This window comes from Nelumbo lutea, chromosome 1, assembly GCF_056320005.1.
Source record: "Nelumbo lutea isolate HS-2025 chromosome 1, American lotus-T2T, whole genome shotgun sequence".
NCBI lineage: Eukaryota > Viridiplantae > Streptophyta > Magnoliopsida > Proteales > Nelumbonaceae > Nelumbo > Nelumbo lutea.
The window spans coordinates 13216558-13241989 of record NC_142684.1 but is presented as its reverse complement, the minus strand read 5'-3'; the positions used below and the strand labels follow the sequence as shown (position 1 = coordinate 13241989).

Here is a 25432-nt window from a genome sequence, read left to right as displayed (position 1 = left end):
TGCTACCAGCTCTTCACTGCAACTAGGAGACATGAAGAGGTTTGTTTTCTCGTAGATTGGATAACATTCCCTAACGATACCTAATTACAGACCTGCTAATATAGGGGCTCAAAAAAGTTTGAGATTAGAACAGATGCCTTTGCAATGGAAGGACATTTCCGTAAGTATGAGAAGATGCAAAGAAAGAGATTTTTAGTTGAAGTTTCAGGAGTTTCTAAGAAAAGCCCAGTTTCAGGAGAAGGTGGTAGCAGCTTCCACAAGGCTAAAGTTGAAAAGTGGTGCTTAAAAAAATTAAAATAAAAGCATAGAATATATATATATATATATATATATATATATATATATGAGCTTGCCCTTGAATAAAATAAAAAACATCCTTGGGGCTTTCAATTTTCAAAAACTATGGGCACATTAATAGGCCTATAAATAAGGTGGGAGAAAGAAATGTCTTGAATACACAAGGGTGGAAAAACATGAGTTTTGACCAATACCATTACACCTGTGCCATGTAAATAAGCCCAAAAAGCACATCGGTTGATATGTATCAATACATTAAACCGAATACGGATTAGTTGAACGCTTTAGCTGTTCAGTGGGCTGTGGACCCAATGACAAGGTTCCACGCCAGTAATAAACTCATGGGCCCCACTGTAAAATATACAGGCCTATTTAAATACTAGCATGGAACCTTATCATTGGTTCCACAGCCTGCTGAACAGCTAACGCGTTCAGCTAGACCTTGCTCCTCTAAACCTTGCTTTAATCACAAACACTATTCTACAAATACAACCTGCTACACATCTTTTAGGCTTGAAGAAGCCAGCTTTCTTTTACATTAAGTAATACTTACAATCTACAACATACAGTAAGTATCATATATCGAACTGAAATCAACTATCTTTCATTCTTAGAAAACTGTGGCTTGAAGATGCTATCTTTTTCATCAAAATTCGCTGAACATGGAAGAAAAGCACAAATACCAGATCAGCAAAACCTCAATGCCGCTTCCAGTTCCTTCTCATCAGCACAGTTATACCCCAAGAGATAAGCACGTGCTATCACATAAAAACACAAAAAAGATGAGAAATAAAATTAAAAAAAAATACTCATCATAAAAATTTGAGAGAAATTTTTTTCCTTTTTTGGAAATGTTTCTGCAAGTGGATCCATGCAGACGTTAAATCCAGAAGTTTCATCTTGGTGAGGCATGGTAAAATCACTCAAAAGACCACACTGTCAGCAAGTTATGAATACATGGCCTTCTAAGCAATGCTAGAATGTTAACATGTAGAGTAATTAGGACCAATGTTTTCAACCTGCCGTTCAGCCAGGCAGTAGAACTGTTCAAGCCGTCACCTGGCGTCAACTCCGGTCCAGATAAATCCTACACCTAGAATTCGATCAAAACCCATTTGACCCAGGTGGTTGAACCATTGACACACTTGACCGGGTAACTGAGTCACTGGTTACAAATACAATTTATATGAGAATTTCCAGAGGTCATCATTCACCTTCAGCACCATGGGCCACTATTTTTTCACAAACAATGCTTATTTTGGCCTCAAATCTTAATTATTAGTATAAAAAATATACAGAATATAATTATATATTTTGAATGTGTATAAATAATATTATTATGTATATATTATGTAATTATGCATATTATATATATAACATATTATATTATATATCCATACGATGATGTGTCACAGATTAACCGGCAGCAGCGAATGTGTTCCCAGTTTGGATTTGAATTGAGAAAAATTATTATTAAGGGATACTTGAAGTTGCATGTTTTTATTCATTTATAATACCAGATTCATAAAACCTCATTAAGTTTACACTCCAAAGGGCATATAAAAGCAAAGCTCTATAAATAAATAAAACAATGCAATTATGATGAAGGGCCTTAATCCTCTTACCAAATCGGCCAGATCCCATAAATGGTTCTGCTTCATCTGTTACACCACCTTGCTGTTGTTCCTGAATTTTTAATAAAAGACCATAAGATTAATTAAACCAAACGATGCAAGGCATGTATTGCTTTTTTCTGCTTCAAAATTCCCATCCCTATGAAATTCAACTAGATCCTTTCCTCTTGCAATAATGAATGAATACTATGCATCCAACTGAAAGGATATTTACAAAGCACTAAAATAGCAATCCAATCCACCTAGAGGGAGAGCTCTAAATAATACATTCTACCAGAGGCTAAACATGGAAGGGCTTACTAGACATAGGAAAAAAGGGAACAAGTATACCAGTTTGTAAGCCTCTAGAAATTCAATGACAATCCATTAATCAGCATGGATGGAATATAATCATTCGACTATTTCTTATCTACCACTAACTCCATCTAAGAGGTGATCCTGAAAACAGGGCAATGAAGAACTCAAAATTATAAAAGGACCCATTGGAAACATTTCCACAAGAACCAGGAGTAAGACCTTAAAAAATATTCTCAATCCTTCACCCTAGGTTTTGTCACAAAGGTGCATACCACCCACTATACAAGAAGTCTCCGGCCACTATGAAGTATGCACCTAGGAGAGCACCTTTAAGAACATTATTATCAACACACCAACAACTATCACATAAGAAAAAGTAGGACAATGGAGAGGGGAACAGCAAAGGGATGTCAAAAGAAAGGAAATAAGAAAAATACCTAAAGGTCATTTTCACATATAATTCAACAAACAAAATGTTAAGTGGGTAGTAGCAGAATTGCAAACAAGAAACAGTATGAAACATATGTAGGCCAGGATACAAATTACTCACAGCATCTGGTTCCATTTCTGAAGGAGAGAGCATTCTATCAAAACAGTGCCCAGATATTGTACAAACCAGAAGCCCACTGGAGGCATCCAAAACAACTTCTCTGCATGTATCATCACACACTGCAGGAGCAATCAACAAAATGAGACATGTAAGGCCCAAATTTCATGAATAAAGGACCAACTAGTGTGATGATCTCATAAGAGTAGTTCCTACCATGAACACGACCAGTCTTCTCACAAATGAAAACATCTCCGATTTGATAGTAAGAACATGTTTCCCCAGAACAAGCATGGTCAACAACCACTTCATCTGTCATGCCTTTACTGCTTCTCCACATAGATACTTGATCAGCCACTGTCTTGTCCATAATTATGCGATCATCATTCACCTTCAAATGCAAACAATTCAGAATGGCCTAATCTGAATATAACATGAAGATATACACATAGTTGTCAAGGTATCACTTGGGCAACAAAGCATCTTTGATGTGGCCCATCTGACCTTAATGCCATGACTTGTATCAAAAAGTCATCAATCTAGGTGACTAGGCAACAGAAATCACAAGATGACACCCTATTGTAATCACAACACACACACACACAAGAACAGAGGTTTTGAGGAGAAAGAAATTGAAATATTGAAATTAATGGAATTAAAATGTTGGCCTTTTTAGATATGATGATTCTCTGTGTTATGAGAGGAAAATTTATGCTATTAGTGAAGTGTTGCTCGTCTTTCAACTTAAACATATGATGATTGGTATATAAAACCAAGGAACCTAGAATTCAGTTTCCTTGTCAAATTCTACTACCTAGGTGACTAGGCACTCCCCTGTTTCCCAACATTGCCCATATGTGTTGACAACTATGGATATATATATATATAGCATCTTCCATGAATATGGCACAAATGCAGGATTGGGCCCTCACCATTCAATGGTTCCTCCAAAAAGATCCCTTAGCCAAACAAGAAACCCCAAATTTAGTGATCCTAAACATCTAAGTGCAACTTAACAGTCCCTAGAGAAGTTTTTTTTTTTTTTTTTGTCAACAACAGAACCTTTTATTAACAAAATTAATAGAAAAGTAAAAAGGAAGCAAAGGGAGAGGTAAACTCTCTTAACCCTCCCCAAGAAACCAAAAAAAAAAACAGAATTACAATACAGCCCATAACATTTGATCCCTTCCTAGTTCCCACCCCTTGTTTAGCGAGAGCATCCACAAAGGAGTTAGCACATCTCTTTAACCATTGCACCCTATAGAATACATAGTTCAAATAAATATTTCAGATATCAAAAAAATCAAGGTTCTCACTATATCAGTCTCAAATTTGGGCAATATCTCAAATGCCATCCATTTTCTGTATGGAACTATGGATCCTATATTGGTTAAAAATTATAGACCAAAATTGTAAATCAGCATTTAGAATTTAAGAACACTTGACTATCAAACTAGATTTTCCTTTTTTTATCAATAACAGTGCATTTTATTAAAATTGAGAAAGTACAGAAATAAGGAGCTAAAAAAACTTAACTCCCCAATACATCAAAAGTACATTAAAGTACACCAAACTGAAACCAACTACAAAACAGCCCAAAAAATAGAGTTTTTGTTCACCCCTTGCCTAGCTAAGCCATCTGCCAATGAGTTTGCACTTCTACATCTAACTTCCATGTCCTTACTCAGCCACTTAAATTTCCTCTTTTCATCGTTGTAGTTCCAGAGCTTGGAATTGTCCTCTTTTAACCAGTTCACTACAATTTCAGAATCACCTTTTATGACCTATTTCTTGAAATGCATGTCTTTGACCCTTTGTACTCCTTCAAGAGCTCCTAATATCTCAGCCCTCAAGGAGTCTCCCACCCCAATTGGGCCACAATACATAGCTAACATATTCCCTTTTTCATCTCTTATCACTCCCCCTATTCCAGAGGGCCCTGGATTGCCCAAACTACTACCATCAAAGTTCAGTTTGATAAACTTGCATGGTGGAGGGATCCAACAAGAACTTGAAGCTTTCTTACTTGAAGTTGATTCTGCAATTTCCTTCCAATTTCTTAGCATCACATCAACTGAGAACTCAGCAAACAGCTTGAAAGTTTTTAACCAACGTATTACCCTTATGTGAATAATCTCCAGTATTACTTCCAAGTTTCTTTCTTTGTCTAGAAAAATCCGCGAATTTCTCTCCTCCCAAACAGTCCAACAAACTGCAGCCCTTACACATCTCCACATAACCTTTTTCCTTTTTGTTGAGCAGTTGGGCATGGACTTGAATAGGCTTTGCACATTCAAAGGGGGAGTTCACCTGCACCCAAACAAAGAAGTAAACCATTCCCAAATAGCTTTAACAAACTGACAAGAACTTAGTAAATGGTATCCAGACTCACCATCAGATTTACCGAGGACACACCAATGAGGAGACAAACAACTATTGAGTCTTTTTCTTTGAAGTAAATCTCCTGTATTAACTCTTTCCAGAAAGGCTTCCCAACAAAAGCTCCCAACCTTCGGAGGTATAGGTTGACTCCCCACTTCTTTAACATGGAATGATTGTCCAACGGAAAAAGGTTGTATCAGGGCTTTGAAGAAAGAGGCACATGTGTAGGAGCCCGGGGGAGTGTCCAAATTCTATTGTCTTCCTTTGTTGGCTCTAAGAAGATCCCTTCAAGGATGGATAAAAAAGCTAAAATACAACATAATTTTGTGTCCCTTATATCTCTTCTCAACCCCAAGTTCCAACCAAATCCAAAAGGTGAGTTAGAAGGTACAAGGAAGGAGGAAACCGATTCATTTTTAAGGGTAGACATAGCAAAAACATTTGGAAACTGATCTTTCAAAGGGGAATCCCCAACCCAAACATGTTCCCAAAATTTAATTAGGTTACCTGAGTGCAAGCCATACTTGATCCAAGGAGAGAATACGGGCAAAGTAGCTTGAATAGCTTTCCAAGGAGATGCTCTTGTAGTGCTAGAATCCCAAAGTCCCATCCATTGTCCGCCACCCCATGAATACTTCCCACTATCTTTACCCAAAGTTTTTCTTTCTCCAAAGAAAATTTCCATAGCCACTTCCCTAATAATGCTAAGTTTCTATTCCTTATGTTCCCAACTCCCAAACCGGCCTCCTTCTTACTCCTACACACCATCTCCCACCTAACCCTATGGTCCTTCTTCTCCTCCCCTGGCTCCCAAAGAAAATCTCTCATAAGTTTTTCTAATCTGCTAGCCACCCTTACTGGAATCTTAAAGACTGACAAAAAATAGACAAGAAGGTTAGCTAATGTGGATCTAATTAAGGTGATTCTCCCTCCAAGAGACGTAACTTTTCTTCCATTTCACAAGTCTCTTTTCAAACCTTTCCATAACTGAAACCCGAAATTCATCTCTGAGGATTATCTCCCAATGGCAAACCAAGGTACTTTAAAGGCCAATTAGATACTTCACACCCCAAAATGTATGCACACTCACCAACCTCCTCTATCCCCATATTGAATCCAACTATACAACTTTTCTCAAAATTCACTTTCAGATTTGACATTTGCTCAAAAAGTTGTATAGTGAGCTTCAAGTTTCTGATCCTATTGAGATCCCCTCCTTCACACAAAAGAATTGTGTCATCTGCAAACTAGAATTTCCTTTAACAAGGAAGAGAAACAATTACAGGGGAGATGGATAGTGGAGAAGAGTGGAAGTGGAGTTATAACACCAATCCAAGAAGAAGAAATCAGCATGAGAAATCAAAAGAGAGGAGAAAAACTTCAAAGAATGACAGCAGAGAAAGGGGGGCAGACAACGTTCAAAGAAAATGAGATTGGTAGTCTGGCCAAGAAGTCTATTTCAGCTGCTGATGCACAAGAACGGGGCAAAGGTTGTGTTTCAAGGGTTACAGTGGGAAGAAGTGATGATGTAAATATAAGGATAACAGATGTCAGCAATCACAGACAGTTAAGCAATCTTGATTTAGTGAGAGAAAGGGAGAACCATAGTGGAGGGGAACAAGAGGAGAAGGAAGATATCGGAAAGGTGGATGAGAGGTTGGTTGGTTACAAAGGTGCAGGGAGGAAGTGAAAACTGGGAGGTAGAGGAGGAGATCCAAGAGGTGTCAATGGTTAACGGAAATTTGGAGGAAGGAGAGGTAGCATGTTCTGGTAGAAAGTCGATTTTAATTGGGTTAGAATATCTGCTAATGGCCTGGCTGACGGCCTAGCTAAACAAGGGTCAACCACGGCTGAGTTGCTTTGGACAGCACCGTAATTGTGGAATCTAGCACTTCCTTGTTGAGATGCTTGTGATTGTTTACCTTTATAATTTAATGAATGGATTTACGGTTTCCAATAAAAAAATGCTGATAGAAAGTCAATTAAAGTAGAAGAAAGGAAGGGCAGAATGGAGAACAAGATGAAAGGGAGAGGGAGGGAGAAGGTAGTGTTGCAGGAGATGGGAGTGAAAGGAGAAAGGAGGAAGCAAAATTCGAGGACAGAAGCAAGATATTTATAAGAGGAAAAGACAGTATAGAACAAGACAGTTGGAGGATTTTGGTGATCAGGAAGAGGGGGCAGAGGAATAACAAGATCAGGATGAGGAGATAGAGATGGAAGAAACAAATACAATTCAAAATACAGTTGACTTGGAGATGATAGTGAATAGGGAGGTAGAGATGAGCAAGATGTTGGGGTTTTTTTTTCTACGGGGTGAAGAACTTGCAAGGAGTACATTTAAAGAGTTGGAGGATAGGAAAAGGGAGATAGAGAAATTGGTACACAATGAGGGTGATCTCAATGCAGGGGAAGAGGAGTCTAAGATGGACTGAGGGTTGCTTAAAATGTTGGAGTGTTTTGGGAGAGGAGGGGAGTTGAGTTTGAGAATTGCAAAAGAATGTGGTGTTGGAGTTGGAAAGGATTAACAAAAGCTCTAAAGAAGAAGTGCAAGATCATAAGAAGAATCTTAATGCAGTGAAATATTATAAAAGGCATAAACAAAAACAAGCTATTCCTGTTTCAAAAGTGTTTGCCAGGTTGAAAGGAGGTGTGTTTGGAATAGCGCCTAATAAAAAAATGAAAGTTAAAAAAGTGTCAGAGGCTTAATGAGGCTCTGACTTTTGCCACTGAAGTATCAGTATAATTTAGTATACTTTCAGTTGGTGGGTGGTGGTTATCAAACTTGTTGCGGGTGTCAGAGTTAGTAGTGCTGTAATAAAAAGTGATGTTTAGGTTGAAGGGGTGTGGGTGTTCATTTTTTATGGATATGGTGGAAGTTCTACTGAAAAAGATTTTGAGTAGAGGTGGTGTCTGTTTTGGGTTGGTTTATTTTATTGTATTGTTTAAAGTTAATTTTGTATTATGGATCTTTGTTTGATATCTTGGGAAATCTTGGGAGAGTCTGATTGGTTTGAATTTTGGAAGTGGTGTGTTGTTATGTTTTGGGTGTTGGGCTTCTTCTTTGCTCAGATGACTTCTTGTCACTTTCCTTGTATTCTTCTTTTTGTTTTAATATAAAAAAAAATTATTTTACTTTCAAAAGAATTGAAAATACAAATTGGAAAATCATTACACACGTGCAGAGAGAGAGAGAGAGGCTCAGTTTTGTGCAAGCTTCCACGGTAGAAACAACTTGGTAGGGAAACCCCCTACCATGTGTGTCACATGTACATCAGAGGAACAAAGCAGCTACTCCTCAACCTCCAACAATTAGTGAACTTTTTTCATGCTAATGCATGGGAAATGAAGTGTCAAACAACACTTTCTAGATCTTTTTACCCTTACTTGTGAGGGAAGAGGAGCTTGGCTTCTCTTGGCTGCCTGCATTTGGATATAATATTCTTTGAACTCAGATGGAGTATTCCTAACAAATTCGACCATGTCCTCCTCATCACGCTGTAAGATAAAAAAATGTTAGCATATTCAACTTGGCAACTGCTAGTAAAAAATGTCAAATGCATCACAAATAATACATTAGACCAGTCCAAGGTCCCAGACACTTACTTTTACTGGCATTTAAATCAATGAATTCTAAAGAATAAATTATGATAATAACTACATTCCACAATTATCTACTCTTTTCAATTTACAAAGCATAACTTTTCTTTTCAACTATTTTATTGTTGGCTACAAATAAAATGATTCCAAAACTTAAATTATACCTGAATATAGAGCTTTTTCCAAGCAAACTGACGTAATTTTTTAGTAGGAGGAGACAGACCCCAGCGCATGCAATACCTATAAAAGTTTACAATTGGATACTATGCATATAAGCATATTATACTAATCAGTATAAATCTTCTAGAAAAAATAAGCACTTTTAAAGGAGATCGGCTTCTATCGGGCAAACCTGTGCCCACACCATTCTAACAGCCTTTTGCAACCATGCATTGGGAATATATCCCCATGAAATAAAGCACACAAGTAAGGAGATATTCTCAATGCAAGGCAGTAAAGGCTGCTCGAACAGGCTTTTCCCTGACTGAAGCCGAACTCCTTTTAAAGATCTTCATCTAGAATAAAAAAAAAAAAAAAAAAAAAAAAGCTGCATCAACTAACACTGCAATAGATAACATTTAAATTCAGCATGAAAGTGGCATTATTCCTGTTAGACATTAGGTAAGTTGCTCTCTATCTCCATGCCAGTAAGACCACAACAAATAGACAAAGGTAAAACCCAGAAAGACATTGTTGGTGTACTGCTTGCATTCTCAACTTCCATAAGGTATGTTGCTTGTTTGGGTAATAAGGTACTTTTTTGGGAGGACACTTGGATTGGGGACCCTCCCCTTAAGGATAGTTTCCCAATCATTCATTCTCTTTCTTTGAAAAAATTTCAAGTTATTTCTTCTTTTCGTGTCTCTGAGGATTCTTGGGATCTGGGGCTAAGGAGAGGCTTGAGAGACTCAGAAGTGGGATTGGCAGATGATCTGTTTTCTCTTCTCAGTTCAGTCTTCTTGGACCTTTCTTGTCCTGATAGTAGAATTTGGACTGAAACATCTTCAGGCTGTTTTTCTTGTTCCTCCTTCTTCAATGCTTTGTTGCCCCCTACAAACCTGATTACACCCTTTCCTGTTAAAGATATCTGGAGTGCTTCGATTCCTCCAAAGGTAAGGGCTTTTTGTTGGGAAGTGGTTCTCCAAAAAATTAATACCTTAGAAGTGCTTGAAAGAAAAAGACCAAGTTAGTGCTTTCTCCACATGTTTGTAGCCTTTGCTTGAGGAATGGTGAGACGGTAAATCATCTATTAATTTCTTGTCCCTTTGTTACTCTTTTATGGGATTGGTTCTCCTCTCTCTTTGATTGCAGGTGGAACTCTCCCTCAAGTGTAGAGGATCTCTTTGACCTTAGCTTCTTCCAACAACCAAAGAAGAAGGGAAGGGTGATGTGGAGAACAACAAGGGCAACCATCCTGTGGGCAGTTTGGGAAGAGATAAACAACAAGATCTTCCAAGGAAAAGAAAAATCAGCTCCTGAACTTAATGAAGGGATCACCATCAAGGCTATACATTGGCTGAAAACTCTAGATTTGTTCAAGGACTACTCTACAGATGACTTGACTAGAGGATGGTGTATAAGAGCAGGATCCTACGTATCTTGTTCTACCTTACAAGTAGCTTGGGCCCCTCCTTTACAGCGCACTGTGAAATTAAACTTTGACGGCAGGTCTGTGGGGAATCCTGGACCATCGGGAATTGGGGGTGTATTTAGAGATGAGGGAGGAAGAATCTTAGCTATGTACTCTGGTCCAACAGGTGTGGGGGGACTCACTTAGAGAAGTGTTGGCCCTCCTTCAGGGACTCAGATTGTCTAAGTGATTGGGTATGCAACAACTAGAAGTGGAGGGAGACTCAAAGTTAGTAGTAGGGTGGGTGCAAACAAATAGCAGGGTGGGAGCCATGTGAAAGAGAAGGAGATGTCAAGGGGAAGCTAGTTCCAAAGAAGTTTAATGGGGGAGATGAAAAGAAGAGGAAGGCACTGCATTCGAAGGAAAAAGCTTCAAATAATTTTGAAATCAACCAAGTGGAAGTGTTTAATAGGAAAGCCTTTGATATGGAAGCTCTTAAGAAAGGCACAACTTACGAAGGCGAAAAAGGCAAGGGACCACATGGGGGGGAAGCTGGGCAACTTGGGTGGGTTTGTTACGGTGCAGCCCAAAGTTGTTCGGCTGGTTAAAAAGGGTGGGCAAACGAGAATAATGGGAATATTAGATGATACTTCTAGCCTTTCATCTCCCCACTTAATAAGAAGGCATTGCAAGCTCTGGTTTTGGCTGGTATTTAACAGCTCGACAGAGATTTTCTGGGAGAGGATAAAGAGGAGAATAGAGGGGAAAATGCTACTGGTTTCAGAGAAACGCAGGCTGTTCAGGAAGGAGAAGAGCTTCATCGGTTCGTTGGAAAGATCAGGGAGGCTCGAACTTGCGCACTGTAGGTGAAAGGGAGAGAGTTCCAAAGGGTTTGGAAGAAGTTGAAGGGGAAGAGGAAGGAGTTTGAGGAAGGGAGTAGGTGACAGTGAGATTTGTTCGCAGAAGAAGAAGAGCATGGATATGGTAAAGAAGAGGAGGAGATGGAAGGAAACAAGAGAAAGTTCCATAGAAGGAGAAAATATAGAACGAAGCCCCTCGAGGGCGTTTTAGAGAGGGAAAATGAAGAGGAGAGGCAGCACCTCGTGCATTTAAAGGGATTTTCTTGTATCCAATCATTATTTTAATGGAAATGAATTTATTTATCAAAAAAAATAATGAAGAGGTGGATGAAGAGATTATAGTGGACGAGACTCATGAAATTAGAAGGAAAGCCAATCTGGAAGAGGTTATTTACAAAGAAATCGAGGTAAGTAAGAGCCTGGGACTGTTTTTCTTGGGTGGAGAGAATTTTGCAATGAAAGCATTTAAGTGGAAGAAAATTCAAGTGAGATCCTGAAAAACAGCGAGAAGGAAGCTTTAAGTCCCATTGAAGACTCTCTAAAGGCAGAGGGGGAGAAAAGTGACAGATTCTAGAGTGAAACAAGGACCAAGCAACAGAAGGGAGATGATTTGGTTGCGGAGCAGGTATTTGAGAAGAATGCAGTATTCGAGCTTGAAAGGATTAATGATCTTAATGGAAAAAAGGAAGAACCGTGAAGGTCATCTCGATACAGTTAAAAGATTTAGACAACAGATGTTTGTAGATCCGTGCTAGTCTCAAAGGCGTTCACTTGTGATTGGAATAAACAAGAGGGTTAAGAAGAATATAAGGCTTGTCAAGAAAGAGAAAGAGAAATTTTAGTTCAATTTCAGAAGGGTGGGATAGGCCTTACTTGCTTTGTAAAGGATTCTTGGGCGGGGTTTTGTTAGATTGCCATCTAAGGGTAGTGAGAGGTTAGTGGGAGTGGGCTAAATTAAGGGTCTTGATCTTTCTTGTTGATTTTTGGGTTTTATTTTAATTTCAAGGTTGCTTGAGTATCTCGGGTTGTTGCTTTTTTTAGTTGTTGGGTGATTTCTTATCACCTCTTTGTATTCTTCTCTAAGCTATTTGTTTCTTAATAAATTTTCCTGTTCATTTATCTTCAAAAAACAGAAATTGGTCTTACGTCAAAAGGACAGGCTGCAAACAAGCACTAGATGATCCACCACATCCACATTTTCTTAGCAACAAAAATAAAAAAGCTGTTCCACATTCAGTTGCATGGTTTCCTTGCAAATTTCAAAATCACTTGTCAAATTATTTCCAACTTATGCATACCCACTGAAATTAGTTTATATTCCTTCCAATAGACTTATCACTCCCCATCAGATCCCCTCTTGTCATACATTATTGCAAATCAAAGGCAGAACACAGAAGAAATATGAATGCTATTTATTAAGAAGAATTAACTCGGCCAAAATGAAAGGGACATCCTTTTCCATGCTAGTGTTTTAACTCACAGGCAAGGCTTATTTTTTGTGGTGTACCTAACCTGACTTGGCACTGTGTTTTGATAAATTAACCTTAAATTTTGTGTAGAATAGTTGAATTATTATATTGTAGATTGTGCCTACTATATTTGGACTTTAAAGAGAGTAGGCCATAAAGGACTTAAATATCGAGCTTACTTGGATCAGATTCAGAGTGGAACCAACTACATCTGATTTCTGATAATTGAAACTTTATATCTGAGTCCAATCCAGAATCTGATATGTCTGTTTCAGATTTAATTTATCTAAATATAAATATTGAATTTACTAATTATGCATTTCATAATGATTATATAATCACCATCATCTAAGCCTCATCCCAACTATATGAGGTCAGCAGTCAGCTGCATGAATCCTGTTTCACCATTCCATTCTGTTTAATGCCATATCTATTGTTAAATTATGAACACTTAAATCATCTTGCTACTTCAACCGATGTCCTTTTTGGTCTGCCCCTAGTCCTTTTAGCTTGTCACTGATTGCTTTTTCTTAGAGGTGCTTGCATGGTCTTCGATGCACATGACCAAATATATAACATAAATTTTAATTGGACCTGGATCTTTTCATCTTTATCAGATCAAGGATACCCACTTAAACATACAAGGACACACACTTCATTTTAATAATACTATGCTTTAACCAATTAAACTAATAGACTTTGAAATATTTTGCTTCTTTCTGAATTGGATTTGCATATTCTTGAATATTAAGGCTTTTTTACTTGCTTTTCAAAAAGTGGTGCCTCAGTTTGTTTAAGGTGTATATCATGCCTTCCCCTTCTCGCTTTTAAATAATTGTTCCAAATCACAAAATCAAACCAAGTTGTACAGTATTTATTTCTTTAAATAGACAAATAAGAATCTGACTCGAAAAAAAAAAAAAAAGAAAACGACATAATGCGCTTAGGAAGAAGATGATGTACTCACAAGCGACGCCATAGACTTTCATCAGATGCCGCATGGTTCAGAAATCTACAAACCAGAGAACATGCTACGAGATCCTGCAATGATACAACAAAATTAGGTTACCTTAATGTAAATAGAATAATACAATAACAACAACCACCATATGGAATTGACCTAAAATAATCTGACATTTGGTTCTTCTGGAACCTGAACGTTTTCAGTATAAATTACAAATTAAACTCAGAAACCCTAACCTCTGAAGAAAGGAACTTGAGGATGTTGTGGAAAAGCTCTGGAGGGATCTTGCTGAAAATCCCCGTCTCGATCCGTCTGGAGATTTGGCTGCTCCCTCTCCCAGTTTGAGAAGTTCCCTCATTGTCAAGGCGCAATCTCTTCGCTGGGGGTTCTGTTTTCTTTTCTTCCTGCAAAAAAAAATAAATAAATAAAAATGAACAGCCGTCTAAAAAACAAAGCATAGCCAATCTAAAGGACTCAGAATTCGTTCCACCTCAGATATACAACATTAGGGAAGAAGCAAAACCATAGCATAGTCAGCAATTAGTAGTAATTACAACCATAAACAGGCATCCTGAACCAAAACCCCCATCAATCTGATCTGGTCTAACAAAACATTCAGTCGATTCAAAAAAGAAAGGAAGAAGAAGTATCAAACCTCGTCAGAGACCTCGGAGAGGACCTCCGATTCGAGAAAGTGAGCCAAGGATTCATTCTCATCGTCTGATGCAGTCATGGCGAAAACCACAACAACAGTAAAAAGTAGAAACCAAGTGCTAATGAAGTCTAGAGCAAAAGTTTCGGGAATTGCGAATCGAATGGTGTAATCGGTTCAGCCGTAGACGCCACCATCGGCGACAAGATGAGCACGACCGGCCAGTCCAAGACCAAGGCAACGCCACCTTCAGACCTTCTGAGATAAGCCCATGGTCGCGTGAGGAATCTCGATTCTCGAGGGTCAGATTGTGGGATTTTCCTTTGTGATTGAAAAATATCTCTTATGATTCTAATCCAACGGTTTAATCTCGAGTGAAACTGCTTTGGTCTGTTTTATCAACGTCTAAAACAAAAGATTCCAATCCTACGAAAACAATCTAAACATTAACCCGGCAAAATTGGACCGCCCGGTTAACCCACGGAAGCCGGTTAGCAAGGATCTAAATACCAGGAGAAGGATATTGTGCAACGTGGCGAAATAAAATTATGCCACGTGGAATAATTTTAGCCTATAAATAGTGAGAATCTTCTCTCTCGCATCTAAATGAGGAGTACAGTAGTCCCAATAGATTCTGATTCTATGTTATCGATCTCCACGATAAAGTTCCCAGGTTCCAATCCAATGGTTCAAGCTATAAAAGGATAGAATCCTCGGAAGGATTCCAATCCAATGGTTTTTCATCTAAATAACAGTGCATACCTGCAAACCAATGGAGAGTTGCAGAGAAGAGCAGAAACCCAAGCTAGGGAATGGCTTGGGCAACGTTGATTTCAATGCCGACAACCTTTCCGAGTCCAAGAAGACGACCACCACGACAACCCATCAAACACCGCCATTTTATTGCCACGTTAGCCGCTGCAGGAACAGAGGAAAAGCCAGCCCAGCCAACGCCTGTCAACTGTCGCCCGGCCGTTATTCTTCCAGTTAAGTTAGTTATTCTTTTATACAGTTAGTCATTAATACTGTTCTTATAAGTCTAAGAAATTTTCTTCTGTTACCCACAATTTTTTAGTTCAAAAATCAGGTAGTTAAGTTAATCAGCTATCTTTAGGAAGAAAATTAAGGTGTTGGGTAGATGGGCATTGCTTGTTCGTGTGGATTTTTAGATTTTTCATTTCAGATGAATAATAAGAAACATTCGGTTGATTACTTCTGTATGGTTCAGGGCTTAGGGAACAATTCAAGTGATTATCAGAAGCTTCAGGTTACGTTGAAAGAATATGGTGTGCCCACAGTGGTTGCTAAAGTTTCTAGAGTTGATTGGCTCAGGAATGCAGCTGGCTTGTTGGATCCCAATTATTGGAGGGGAACCCTTCGTCCTCGGCCTGTTCTTGATTGGTATATTTTCTGCATTTAAATCATCTTTTTGTAATATCTTCTGTTTTTCTGACTAAGTTCAGTGTTCTGGATTACAGGTATCTGAAGAGGGTCGATGAAGCAGTTCAGGAAGCAAGGATATTAGCTGAAGGTCTGTTATTTCTCCCACCCCCAACCCTATTTTCTTAATAGATAATCTAAAAAAAAAGGGAAAGATACCAAATATTAATGCTTATCTATAGTATTCTAAAATAAAGTCTTTTTCTCGTTTTCTACTATATTATTCGTATCTAATACAGTCGATTGCTCACATAAACTCTCACATTTGAAGATCGAAGTGTGGCAGAAATGTATACACTGAGATGGATGAGTGGAAAAGCTAGAAAGCATAGGGTCATCAATGAAGTCATTTGGAGTAACTCAAGAGTAGCTCCAATAAGTGATAAAATGAGAAAAAGTAGACTAAAATGGTTAACAGCTAGGGGCAGACCAAAAAGGACATGGATCCAAGTAGTAAGAAATGATTTAAGGCTCATAATTTAACAATGGATATGAACAGAATTGAATGGTGAAACAGGATTCATGTGGCCAACCCCATATAGTTAGGATAAGGCTTAGATGATGATGATGATGATAATGATTTGAAGACAAAGGTCTGTTTCATTTTACCTTGTTGTTTCAGCTGAATTGTGATTATTCTATCAAATGGCCGAAAAACAAATGGATATCTTGCTCTCTTTACCTTTAACTAGAACATGTGAATTTCCCACAGAACACATGAAAGCTAATTCTTTCAATAAAGTCTCTTGATGTATCCTAATCATTGGAAGTAGCCTTAAGATAGAGTTTTTGACAATTATACATCTTTCTAGATGAAATACAGGAAAGCAAATAATCACCACTATATATGAAAACTGAAACAACATTTTGAAATTCTAAAGGAGAACAGTCTTAAATTTTTTGAATCATCATACCAAATAATGAATGTAGAAATTGCAGAAAAGAAAACCAGAAAAAGAAACAGTAAAACTTTGCATTAAATATTATTTGATAAACTTGTATATCTTTTCTCTACAACCTACATTATGTCAGTTATATCCTTGTAAAGGTGTTGAGTATCATCATCATCATCCAAGCCTTATCCCAAATATATAGGGCCAGCTACATGAATCCTGTTTCACCAAACCATTCTGTTTAATGTCATATCCATAGTTAAATCATTGTTGCTTAAATCATTTCTTACTACTTCTACCCATGTCCTTTTACCCTTTTCCCTTCTAGTCCCTTCAACTTGTAAAAAATCAATTCTTCTTACAAGTGCTGTTGATGGCCTTCTATGCACCTGACCAAACCATCTTAGTTTAACTTTGCTCATTTTATCACCTATTGTAAATGTGTTGAGTATAAACATATGAAAACAAGAGAAAGCAATATGACTGTTATTATGGGACAAATGGAGGGGGGTTAAATTCTTGTTTTGATTCTTGGGTGACTTGCATGTTACAATAGTTCATGTGAATCTCAAGTAGAGCCAAACTTCTTTCATTATTCATTTTCTTTAAACATCTTTGTGTATCTTCTCTGTATTCTGTGATTTTCATCTATTCCTCAGAGGGTAGCTATTGATGCATAACATCTAAAATACTTAGTTATATGAAAGTTAAATTTCTAGGGTCTCTCTCAAACAAAAAGCCATTCTATTTTTTTCATTGTGACATTTTAAGTGATTGATTGATTGATATGATATTGCATAATTATGTTAACAGTCAGTTTTTGTCTTTTCTGAACTATTCTTTTCTATTATTACTTATTACTAAGGTCCTTTTTTAAGCATTTAGTCTCTCTACAACCCTTACCTGGATATCTGAATCCACAAAAGAAACTGCTGCATTGTAGGTCAGAGTTTATCCTTAATTGGGCACTCAGCTGGAGGATGGCTTGCACGTCTTTACATGGAAGAATTTGGCCTGTCAAACATTTCCTTGTTATTGACTCTGGGAACCCCTCATTTGTATGTTTCTTATCAAATTTTCAGTACTTGGAGAACATCTCTTTTTCAGCTTCCCAAAATATTCTTAAATGCATTCTCATCTAAAGAAGAACGTGCAAGATAAAAAAATCTAGCAGTCTTTAGTAAGCATTAATGATAACGAATTAGGCTTTTTTTTCATATTACTGTTGAGTTTTTCACTAGTTTTCCATTTTCTAATCTGTTATTCCCTCTTCACATGTTGGTTCTGTTTTTACTTTAATGTCTCCTTTTTCAGAATTCTGCAACTCATAAAAGCATATTGTTTCAGGATTTTTCCAAATATAGAGTACCCATATGACAGGTTCTTATGGCATAATTGATGAAACAGGGTACATCTTCTCATGTACCCTGTTTTCTTTTCATAACTTATGGAAATCTGTTACTTTCTTCGTAATAAATTCTTGTGGCATTATACTGGTTGTATTTGGGAACATGGTTTGAAGAGATTTTTATGGTGAATCCACTTTCTATCCTCAAGAGGTCTTATTTGCATTTCATCATGACAGCTTGACCAGAAAGTATGTTTTCTTTCAGACCACCTCCAAAGGGATTGCCAGGAGTAATTGATCAAACAAGGGGCCTCTTGGATTATGTTGACAGATATTGTGCAAAAGCTATATATACACCAGACTTGAAATATGTATGTATTGCGGGGAGGTAAATTCAAGAATCACATTTTTTATCAATAAATTCAAGAATCACATTCTTCTGTTTCTTGATATCCCATATTTGTTTTTGCCTTAAACCCAGCAGTGGATGATTCATGACACTTTCACCACACAGTTCTTCTACCTTTTATCTGTAGCTTGCATATTTCATTTTGATTCATGCAATATTCTGATCCTTGCATAATGACTTGGTTATGTCATGTAGACTGTCAGGGGTTTTGAGCTATATATTGTCTTGGAAGAATGTCCAACATTATATTATGCTTTATGAGCATGAGTTATTAAAATAAGTACATTTCCTTGAGCATTTTCGTTATCTGTTCATTGGAGAGTATGAATTAGGATGCATGGTCTTTAAAAGCAATATAATGTGCCATTACTAGACACCTCTACCTTATACATCCATATTTTGGATTGTGTTTAAGAGAACTAACAATAAATCAAAGTTCAATTAACTCTTTGTCCTCTGTGTGTAGGATCTCTCTCTTAACCTTTTGAGTGAGGCTTCTGCCCCCAGGAGTCCTTTTGGTTGTTGGGTGTCCAGACAAGGGCCATCCATTCCTATCCTTCAATTTGATAATGATTGTATTGTTTTTGCCAAAGCTGACATCCAGGCTTGTTGTACAATCAAAAACATTTTGTCCAAATTTGCCAAAGCCTCGGGACAGGCCCCTAACTTCACCAAGTCAACTTTACCTTTTTCAAAGAATATTCACCCAAAACTTAAGAAAATCATGGCAAAAATTCTCAAAATTCCTTTACAGGCGAAAAATGAAAACTACTTGGGTGCTCTTGTATTTAGCAACAAATATAACAAGGACATCTTCAAATTTTTGGGTGAAAAGATGGAGAGTAAATTGGAAGGATGGAAAAGAAACTGCCTCTCCCTTGCTGGTAAAATTACTCTCATAAAGGCTTCTAGTAACATGATTCCTCAATATATTATGAGATCATTTAAAGTCCCTAAAGGTGTTATTCAGGACCTTGATAAGAAGCAAAGGGATTTCTTATGGACTAACAGTAAAGATAGGAAATCCCTCCACCTCATCAATTGGGACCAAGTCTGCACTTCTAAGATTTGGGGTCGGCTGGGCCTGAAGAATCCAGGCTGGATGAATGAAGCCTGCCTTGCAAAATTAGAATGGAAAGTGCTAAATGAAAATGATAACTTATGGGTTCAAGTTGTAAGTAACAAATATGTTCAGAGAGAAGACTTTTGGGAGACTAAGCCGAAAAAGAATCATTTATGGGCTTGAAAAGGCATCCTTGATTCCCGTGATTTAATTAAGAGAGGGCTAGGAATGATTATAGGCAAAGGTAATAAGAAAATATTTTGGTTGGATAAGTGGTCAGATAAAGTTCCCCTGATCAATTTGGTTAACAAAGCATAAATTAATAATATTGACCTCCAGGTTAGTGATGTCATCAATCACGAGACCAAAACTTGGAAGGACTTGATTAAGGACCTAGTGCCTTTAAGTGCGTGGGAAAAAATTATAAATATTTTCATTCCGTCGGGTGATCATGAGGATAGTAAGATTTGGAGACCTAACCCAAAAGGAGACTTCTCAATCAAATCGGCCTATAATGAGGCTTGCTGGATGCATGGTAACCCTACTAGAGTGACAAAGGAAATCAATAAAATCTGGAATCCGAAAATTGCTCCCAAAATCAAGGTCTTTTTATTTCTCTTGCTTAACAATAAACTCCCTTCCAAGATAGCCCTTAGGAAAAGAGATTTTGATATTGACAGTTGTTGTGATTTTTGTGGTGAAGAGGAGGATTCTGTTCATATTTTTTTAAAATGCCATTCACTAAACAAATATGGCTCATCACGAGAGATACTATTCCGGCTCCTCTAGGGAACAACAATTCAGTTTCTCGAGTAGTGGGCTTCTCTGGATGATAATTCTCATTATCCTAAAGTTCTATTTGTAAAAGAAAAAAAAATTGCTGTTTTATTGTGGCAAATTTGGAAGAATCAAAATAACAAAACCTTCGATAACAAGGCAATTCCTCCTTCCATAATCATTGATAGAGCTAAAAACTCATTTATGGAATCTACTTCAAATTATGATAGTGAATCAATGATTTGAGAAGGATCATTGAAGGTTGCAAGCCTTTGGTCGAGAGGATGGACAGCGCTATGGAGTACAGTCACACTTTCCGGGAAGGGAACCGAGTTTCCGATTGGCTTGCTAATTGTGCTCATTCAAACCTTGTTTTTGTTTCTTCGTTGCCTTTCTCTTTAAAGTGTCTTTCTTGTGCTGACATTTGGGGATGTGCTACCCCCATTGTGTGTAGCTTTTTATTGATCTCTTGTTTTCTATCAAAAAAGAAGTTTAATTAACTCTTTTTTGAATGAATATATGCTTTTGGACATTTATTGGAATAGTAATTGTTAAAAGGATTTAATTAATAGTATGGAGAAACTACAGAAAGATAATGTACAGGATGGACACAGGCAGACAGAGTATAGTTTAAAATGTCCCTGATTTCCCTAATATTTCCATGACATATTTCCATTTCCATGGGTAAAGACACGAAATTCTACCGGAATTAACATTTCCCAAATGAACACTACCAACACTAAGTGGAGTACAAAAGATAGTTTCCACGACATATTTCCACTTCCACTTCGAAGGGTACCGACATGAAATTTTACTAGAATTGACATATTATCCAATGAATACTACTAATACTATGTGGAGTACAAGAGATAGTATTATAACATAAGTTGGTGACAATATTGTAGGTATGTGGAGTAACAAGTTATTGTCCACCTCACTTATATGGTTATCACTTTGAGCTAACTCAATATTCATTTCAAATATGAAGTTAAATATTAGTTTTTATTTGTGTAATAGATTATTTTGTTGATTTATTACAACCATTTACATTTTCTATGAATTTAAATTTTGCTTTAACTCATTTTGTCATGAAGCTCTGAATCTTAAGGTTTACAAGGCAACTTCAGAACATATTCTTTTGTCTATAACCTTAGTTTCTTAGCTTTGTTTAATGATTTGGAATAAGATAATAATTTAAAAAGGTGTGTCTATGCCTCATAAAATACCATCCTACATTTTGCATATTTCACAATGTTTCCACCATATCTATAATTTTTACAATATTTCCAACATGTTTCTTATATTTGGATGACCGACATTTCCATCAAAGATTCAGCATACATTCCTCATCAATTGACTTCCCAAGATCACTTATTCATCAGAAATGGCATTCATCTCCCTAAATAGTCCAATTCAAGCTAGTAATACCAAGAGTTCAACAGTAGCCCATTGTCTCTAATTTGATTCAGTTTCTAGGATAATCTCCATGATCATCTTCCAAAACCTTTTCCCATCTGGTTGCATTTAAAGAATCACCTTCAACCATCAAGGATGAGGGCCTTTGCAAGATAGCACCCCTAAGGCTCAAGAAGAGCCATCACCTCAGCCTTGGTGGAATCCACCTCACTCTCTCTCTCTCTCTCTCTCTCTCTCTCTCTCTCTCTCTCTCTCTCTCTCTCTCTTGTACAGAAAGGACTTGCACTACAAAAATAGTGGGGGATAATGCAACCCCAAAGATCAATTTGAGCTTGATCCATCACACAGCCGAAATTGTCCTCGTAACCTAACTTTGCCAAGAGATCAGTGAACATGTTTGCCTCCCTGAGAACGTGCTTGAACCTGATCCTTCTTTGACAGCTTTCCTTAAGGAGCTGTATGTCTCAGATGATGTTAGCTGAAGACCATGTTGGCTTGCACTTATTATTGCTGCTGAAAATCATTAGAGCTGAGTCCCCTTTGATGATGATTTCCTTGTTTTGTATCTCCATCATGCCTTGAACTGCCTCCCGCGCTGCCCAAGCTTCTGTTACCGTGATTGTGGTGCAGCCTATAGGATGATAATTGGAAGATAAAATATTTCCAAAATTATCCCAGGCCACCCAAGCTATGCTTGTTTTCCGTTGTTCAAGACAGGCATCAAAATTGATCTTAACTTGATTGGAAGGAGGTGGTTCCTAGTTTACAAAGATGGTTCTATTTTTAGATTCTTCAAGTTCCTTTCCAGAAGGCTGTATTTTCCCCTCATCAATAGGACTACTATAGGCCAAACTGTATTTCCATCCCATACAAACAAAACCAACTTCAGAAGACTCCCCGTTACCTAAGGTTTTCTTTTTTTTTTTTTTTTTTTTTTTTTTTTGAATCTCGCACCTCTCTGAAGGACTTTTCCTGGGACACAGTGGCATCACATGGAAAGAAAACATTATCATGGGACCAATTCATTTCGTATATATACAAGTTATAATAATAGATATGGGTATCAGTACCACCAGAAAAAATAAGATAGGGAGAAAATATTTTGCCATGTACTGTACAGTGCAAAGATGCTGCTCGGTCAAGAGCATCCCATTTAAGTTCACATAAATGCTCATTCATCAAAAAAAAAGTTCACATAAATGCTCATATAAGGACCATGTGATGTAGGATTATGAACATTTGATTCCTATAGCCAAGGAATACATTATTAGAAGCAGCTTTCAACTGCATCTAGGTCCTTTACAAAGAACAGAACTTCCCATTATTTATTGCTATTTTTCTCAGAACAATAAAAATTTTTTGGATTTCTTAAAAACAAAAAACTGCAATTTTTTATTAGTATCATGATTTAGCAATTAACAGGTGTAGTTATTTGGATTTAGCAGTTACCTAAGCAAATTATCTTAGCTCCATTTTAATAATATAATGCATGAGTTTTTTTTTTTTCTTTTTGCATTTTACCCATTTCCACACTAATTTTGTGTTAGTGGAAAATCTAAGCATTAAATGTGAAAACTTGTAGATGAAGAAAAACTTGGAAAATCATTTTGAGAAAGTGGGAAATAAGCATAATTACATTTACTTAACATACATTTTTTTAAGTGGATAAGTCTTTGTGGAATGAAACAGGTCTGCAGTATAAAGATTTATTCTTATCATCCATTTTGTTAGGTTCTTAAGTTTCACTTCTTGCTCCAACAACCCACAAACTTCAAAATCTAAGTCATCAAGGTAAATAATGTAGGTATATTCAAGGGGCTCGCTTATTTTCCGATTCCAATCTGGATTCTAATTCCATGGTCCTCTTAGACAACAGTGAATCCATGACAGAATTGACTGTTGTTAGTAACACGAATGAGTCAACATCAACTGCTCCGACCTTGCGTGCCCGCTTCATTGGTCAGGGATACAAGCAGGTAAATCACAAAATCTTTGTCAACTAAAATACACTTACTAGTTCATCTGCTTTGACTTATAAAACCCATTGTAAAGAGGACCAGTCCTGCAAAAAAATGAAAATAGTTGGCCATACGAGAAGTCCATGTTATCAATTGTAATCAATGTGGATTTTCCTCTTTCTTTTTACTCGCTATGTTTTTTAATTGATAAAGTCATCTCATTTGCTATGTATCTGATAGTTGAAAAATTCAAATCCATTCACTTGGATAGATAAGATGCATAGAGTCTTACTTTCTCAAATAAGGTTCCTTATAATTATTATCTAATCCTGGACACATTAACCATGATTCATATGCTGCCAACACAGACGAGCAGATGATTGCTACAAAATTTATTAGCCCCTATGATGTCTCTTCAAGACACTATACTTTCTAACGATCAATGGTGCCTATTGTCAAGACACCAAGAAATTCTTAAAGCATTTTCTTACCAACAAGCAATACTTTATGCCAGGTTTGTGGTCAGGCAGATGTTTGGGGTGATGGGGTGGTTCCTGAGTCATCAGCTCATCTAGAGGGTGCATTGAATATTACCTTAGATGGAATTTACCACTCACCAGTTGGTTCAGATGACACACTGAGACCCTGGTATGGCTCACCTGCTATTGTGGAGACATGGATACATCACCTTCTCAGCTAACCATTATTACTTGAAGGGGAAAGCAGAAATTCAATGTTACCATGTTATCATGTTATATTTATTTATTTATCTATATTTTTGTGCTCCTTTATTTTCACTGTATATCATAGGAACATTGGGCTGAGGGCAATCTCATCTTTCTTGGTCTTATAACTTTATTTTATTTTTGGTTGGGTGAGGGGGTCAGGTCGGTGGTGGGGAAGACTTGAGAAAGGGAAAACATGAAAGACTTGCACTTTTATATAATCTACTTGCCATCCCACCTTTTTTCCTAATTACTGTTAATTAAGTGTTCTTCTCAATCAATTCATTGACACTGGTTCAACTTTCATTTTTAGATAATTCAGTGTTCTTGCCATCTGTCATCTGTTTTCAGCTGTTGCTATCTTAGAATAGGGGTTTTCTCCAACCCGAGTCTTTTTTCTTTTCCTTGTTTTTAAAGTATGTCACATCATCAAAAACAAAAAAACAAAAAATATGTTCTTTTAGTGTGTTTTGTTAAAAGAAAGTGATAACATTTAATTTGATTTAGAAAAATTATATTGTTTCTGAAACCAAATTAAAGATTATTGTAACTTTATGGCCATAAAGCTAATATTGCTCATTACCAACCCACATTTAAATGGATTTGGGTTAAAAGTATAAATAAAAATTAAAAATAGAAGGGTGAGTTAATATCCATTTGATGAGGGAGAAATCTATGATGCCGGAAAGACAAGATACCTATAAAAAATTTATAATCGTTTGTTCCACCTCAGAATTCACAATACAATTGTACGGTTTGGGTCATGGGAGAAAAGATGCCAAATTGATGGGGGATGGTGTTTAACTGTTTATAGGGGGAGCTAGGTATAAACACATTGGAAAAAATTGACCAGTTCTGACGTGGACTGAACTGTAAAAATCCAAAAATTTTTGAAGGAAAATATGAAAACCCAATAATCTATTAAACGGGTAAACCCAATAATCTACTAAACGGGTTAGACAGATCTATCGTGCCAACCAGAACAAGGGGTCCTTGAAATGGGTCAATGAATATTCGTAAAATAGTGGGTTACAGTTTAGCCCAAACCAGGATTGTGGCTGGAACACCAGAATCCAGATTACCCGTCCGACCAACTGAATTCAACTGAGTAGAAAACAATGGCACCACCATGAA

At 37.1% G+C, this 25432-nt stretch overlaps 2 protein-coding genes across 2 annotated transcripts; one reads left to right on the top strand and one right to left on the bottom strand.

Annotated features, from left to right (window-relative positions):
• Positions 1-802: 802 nt before the first annotated feature.
• On the bottom strand, positions 803-14589 carry LOC148873579 (F-box family protein). Its single transcript, XM_088965007.1, has 9 exons — positions 14273-14589; positions 13854-14021; positions 13621-13694; positions 8919-8994; positions 8542-8652; positions 2992-3166; positions 2779-2897; positions 1923-1983; positions 803-1055 (listed from the first exon to the last, which is right to left on the bottom strand). The coding sequence occupies exons 1-9, from the start codon at positions 14348-14350 to the stop codon at positions 985-987; spliced, it is 933 nt and encodes a 310-aa protein (XP_088821133.1). The 5' UTR covers positions 14351-14589; the 3' UTR covers positions 803-984.
• Positions 14590-15037: 448 nt separating this feature from the next.
• Positions 15038-24548, top strand: LOC148873578 (alpha/beta-Hydrolases superfamily protein). Its single transcript, XM_088966785.1, has 7 exons — positions 15038-15255; positions 15498-15670; positions 15748-15800; positions 17546-17660; positions 18216-18338; positions 23420-23591; positions 24088-24548. The coding sequence occupies exons 1-7, from the start codon at positions 15082-15084 to the stop codon at positions 24271-24273; spliced, it is 996 nt and encodes a 331-aa protein (XP_088822911.1). The 5' UTR covers positions 15038-15081; the 3' UTR covers positions 24274-24548.
• Positions 24549-25432: the final 884 nt, after the last annotated feature.

What these genes read in the sequence shown, in the direction of transcription:
- LOC148873579 (XM_088965007.1), bottom strand. Translation starts at nt 14,350, where the DNA reads ATGACTGCATCAGACGATGAGAATGAATCCTTGGCTCACTTTCTCGAA. An exon ending in TCAAGTTCCTTTCTTCAGAG is followed by an intron (nt 13,695 to 13,853) that starts GTTAGGGTTTCT and finishes GTATCATTGCAG; the next exon opens with GATCTCGTAGCATGTTCTCT. An exon ending in GAAAGTCTATGGCGTCGCTT is followed by an intron (nt 8,995 to 13,620) that starts GTGAGTACATCA and finishes AAACTTTTATAG; the next exon opens with GTATTGCATGCGCTGGGGTC.
- LOC148873578 (XM_088966785.1), top strand. Translation starts at nt 15,082, where the DNA reads ATGGCTTGGGCAACGTTGATTTCAATGCCGACAACCTTTCCGAGTCCA. An exon ending in AGCAAGGATATTAGCTGAAG is followed by an intron (nt 15,801 to 17,545) that starts GTCTGTTATTTC and finishes GCTGCATTGTAG; the next exon opens with GTCAGAGTTTATCCTTAATT. An exon ending in TTGGTCAGGGATACAAGCAG is followed by an intron (nt 23,592 to 24,087) that starts GTAAATCACAAA and finishes ACTTTATGCCAG; the next exon opens with GTTTGTGGTCAGGCAGATGT.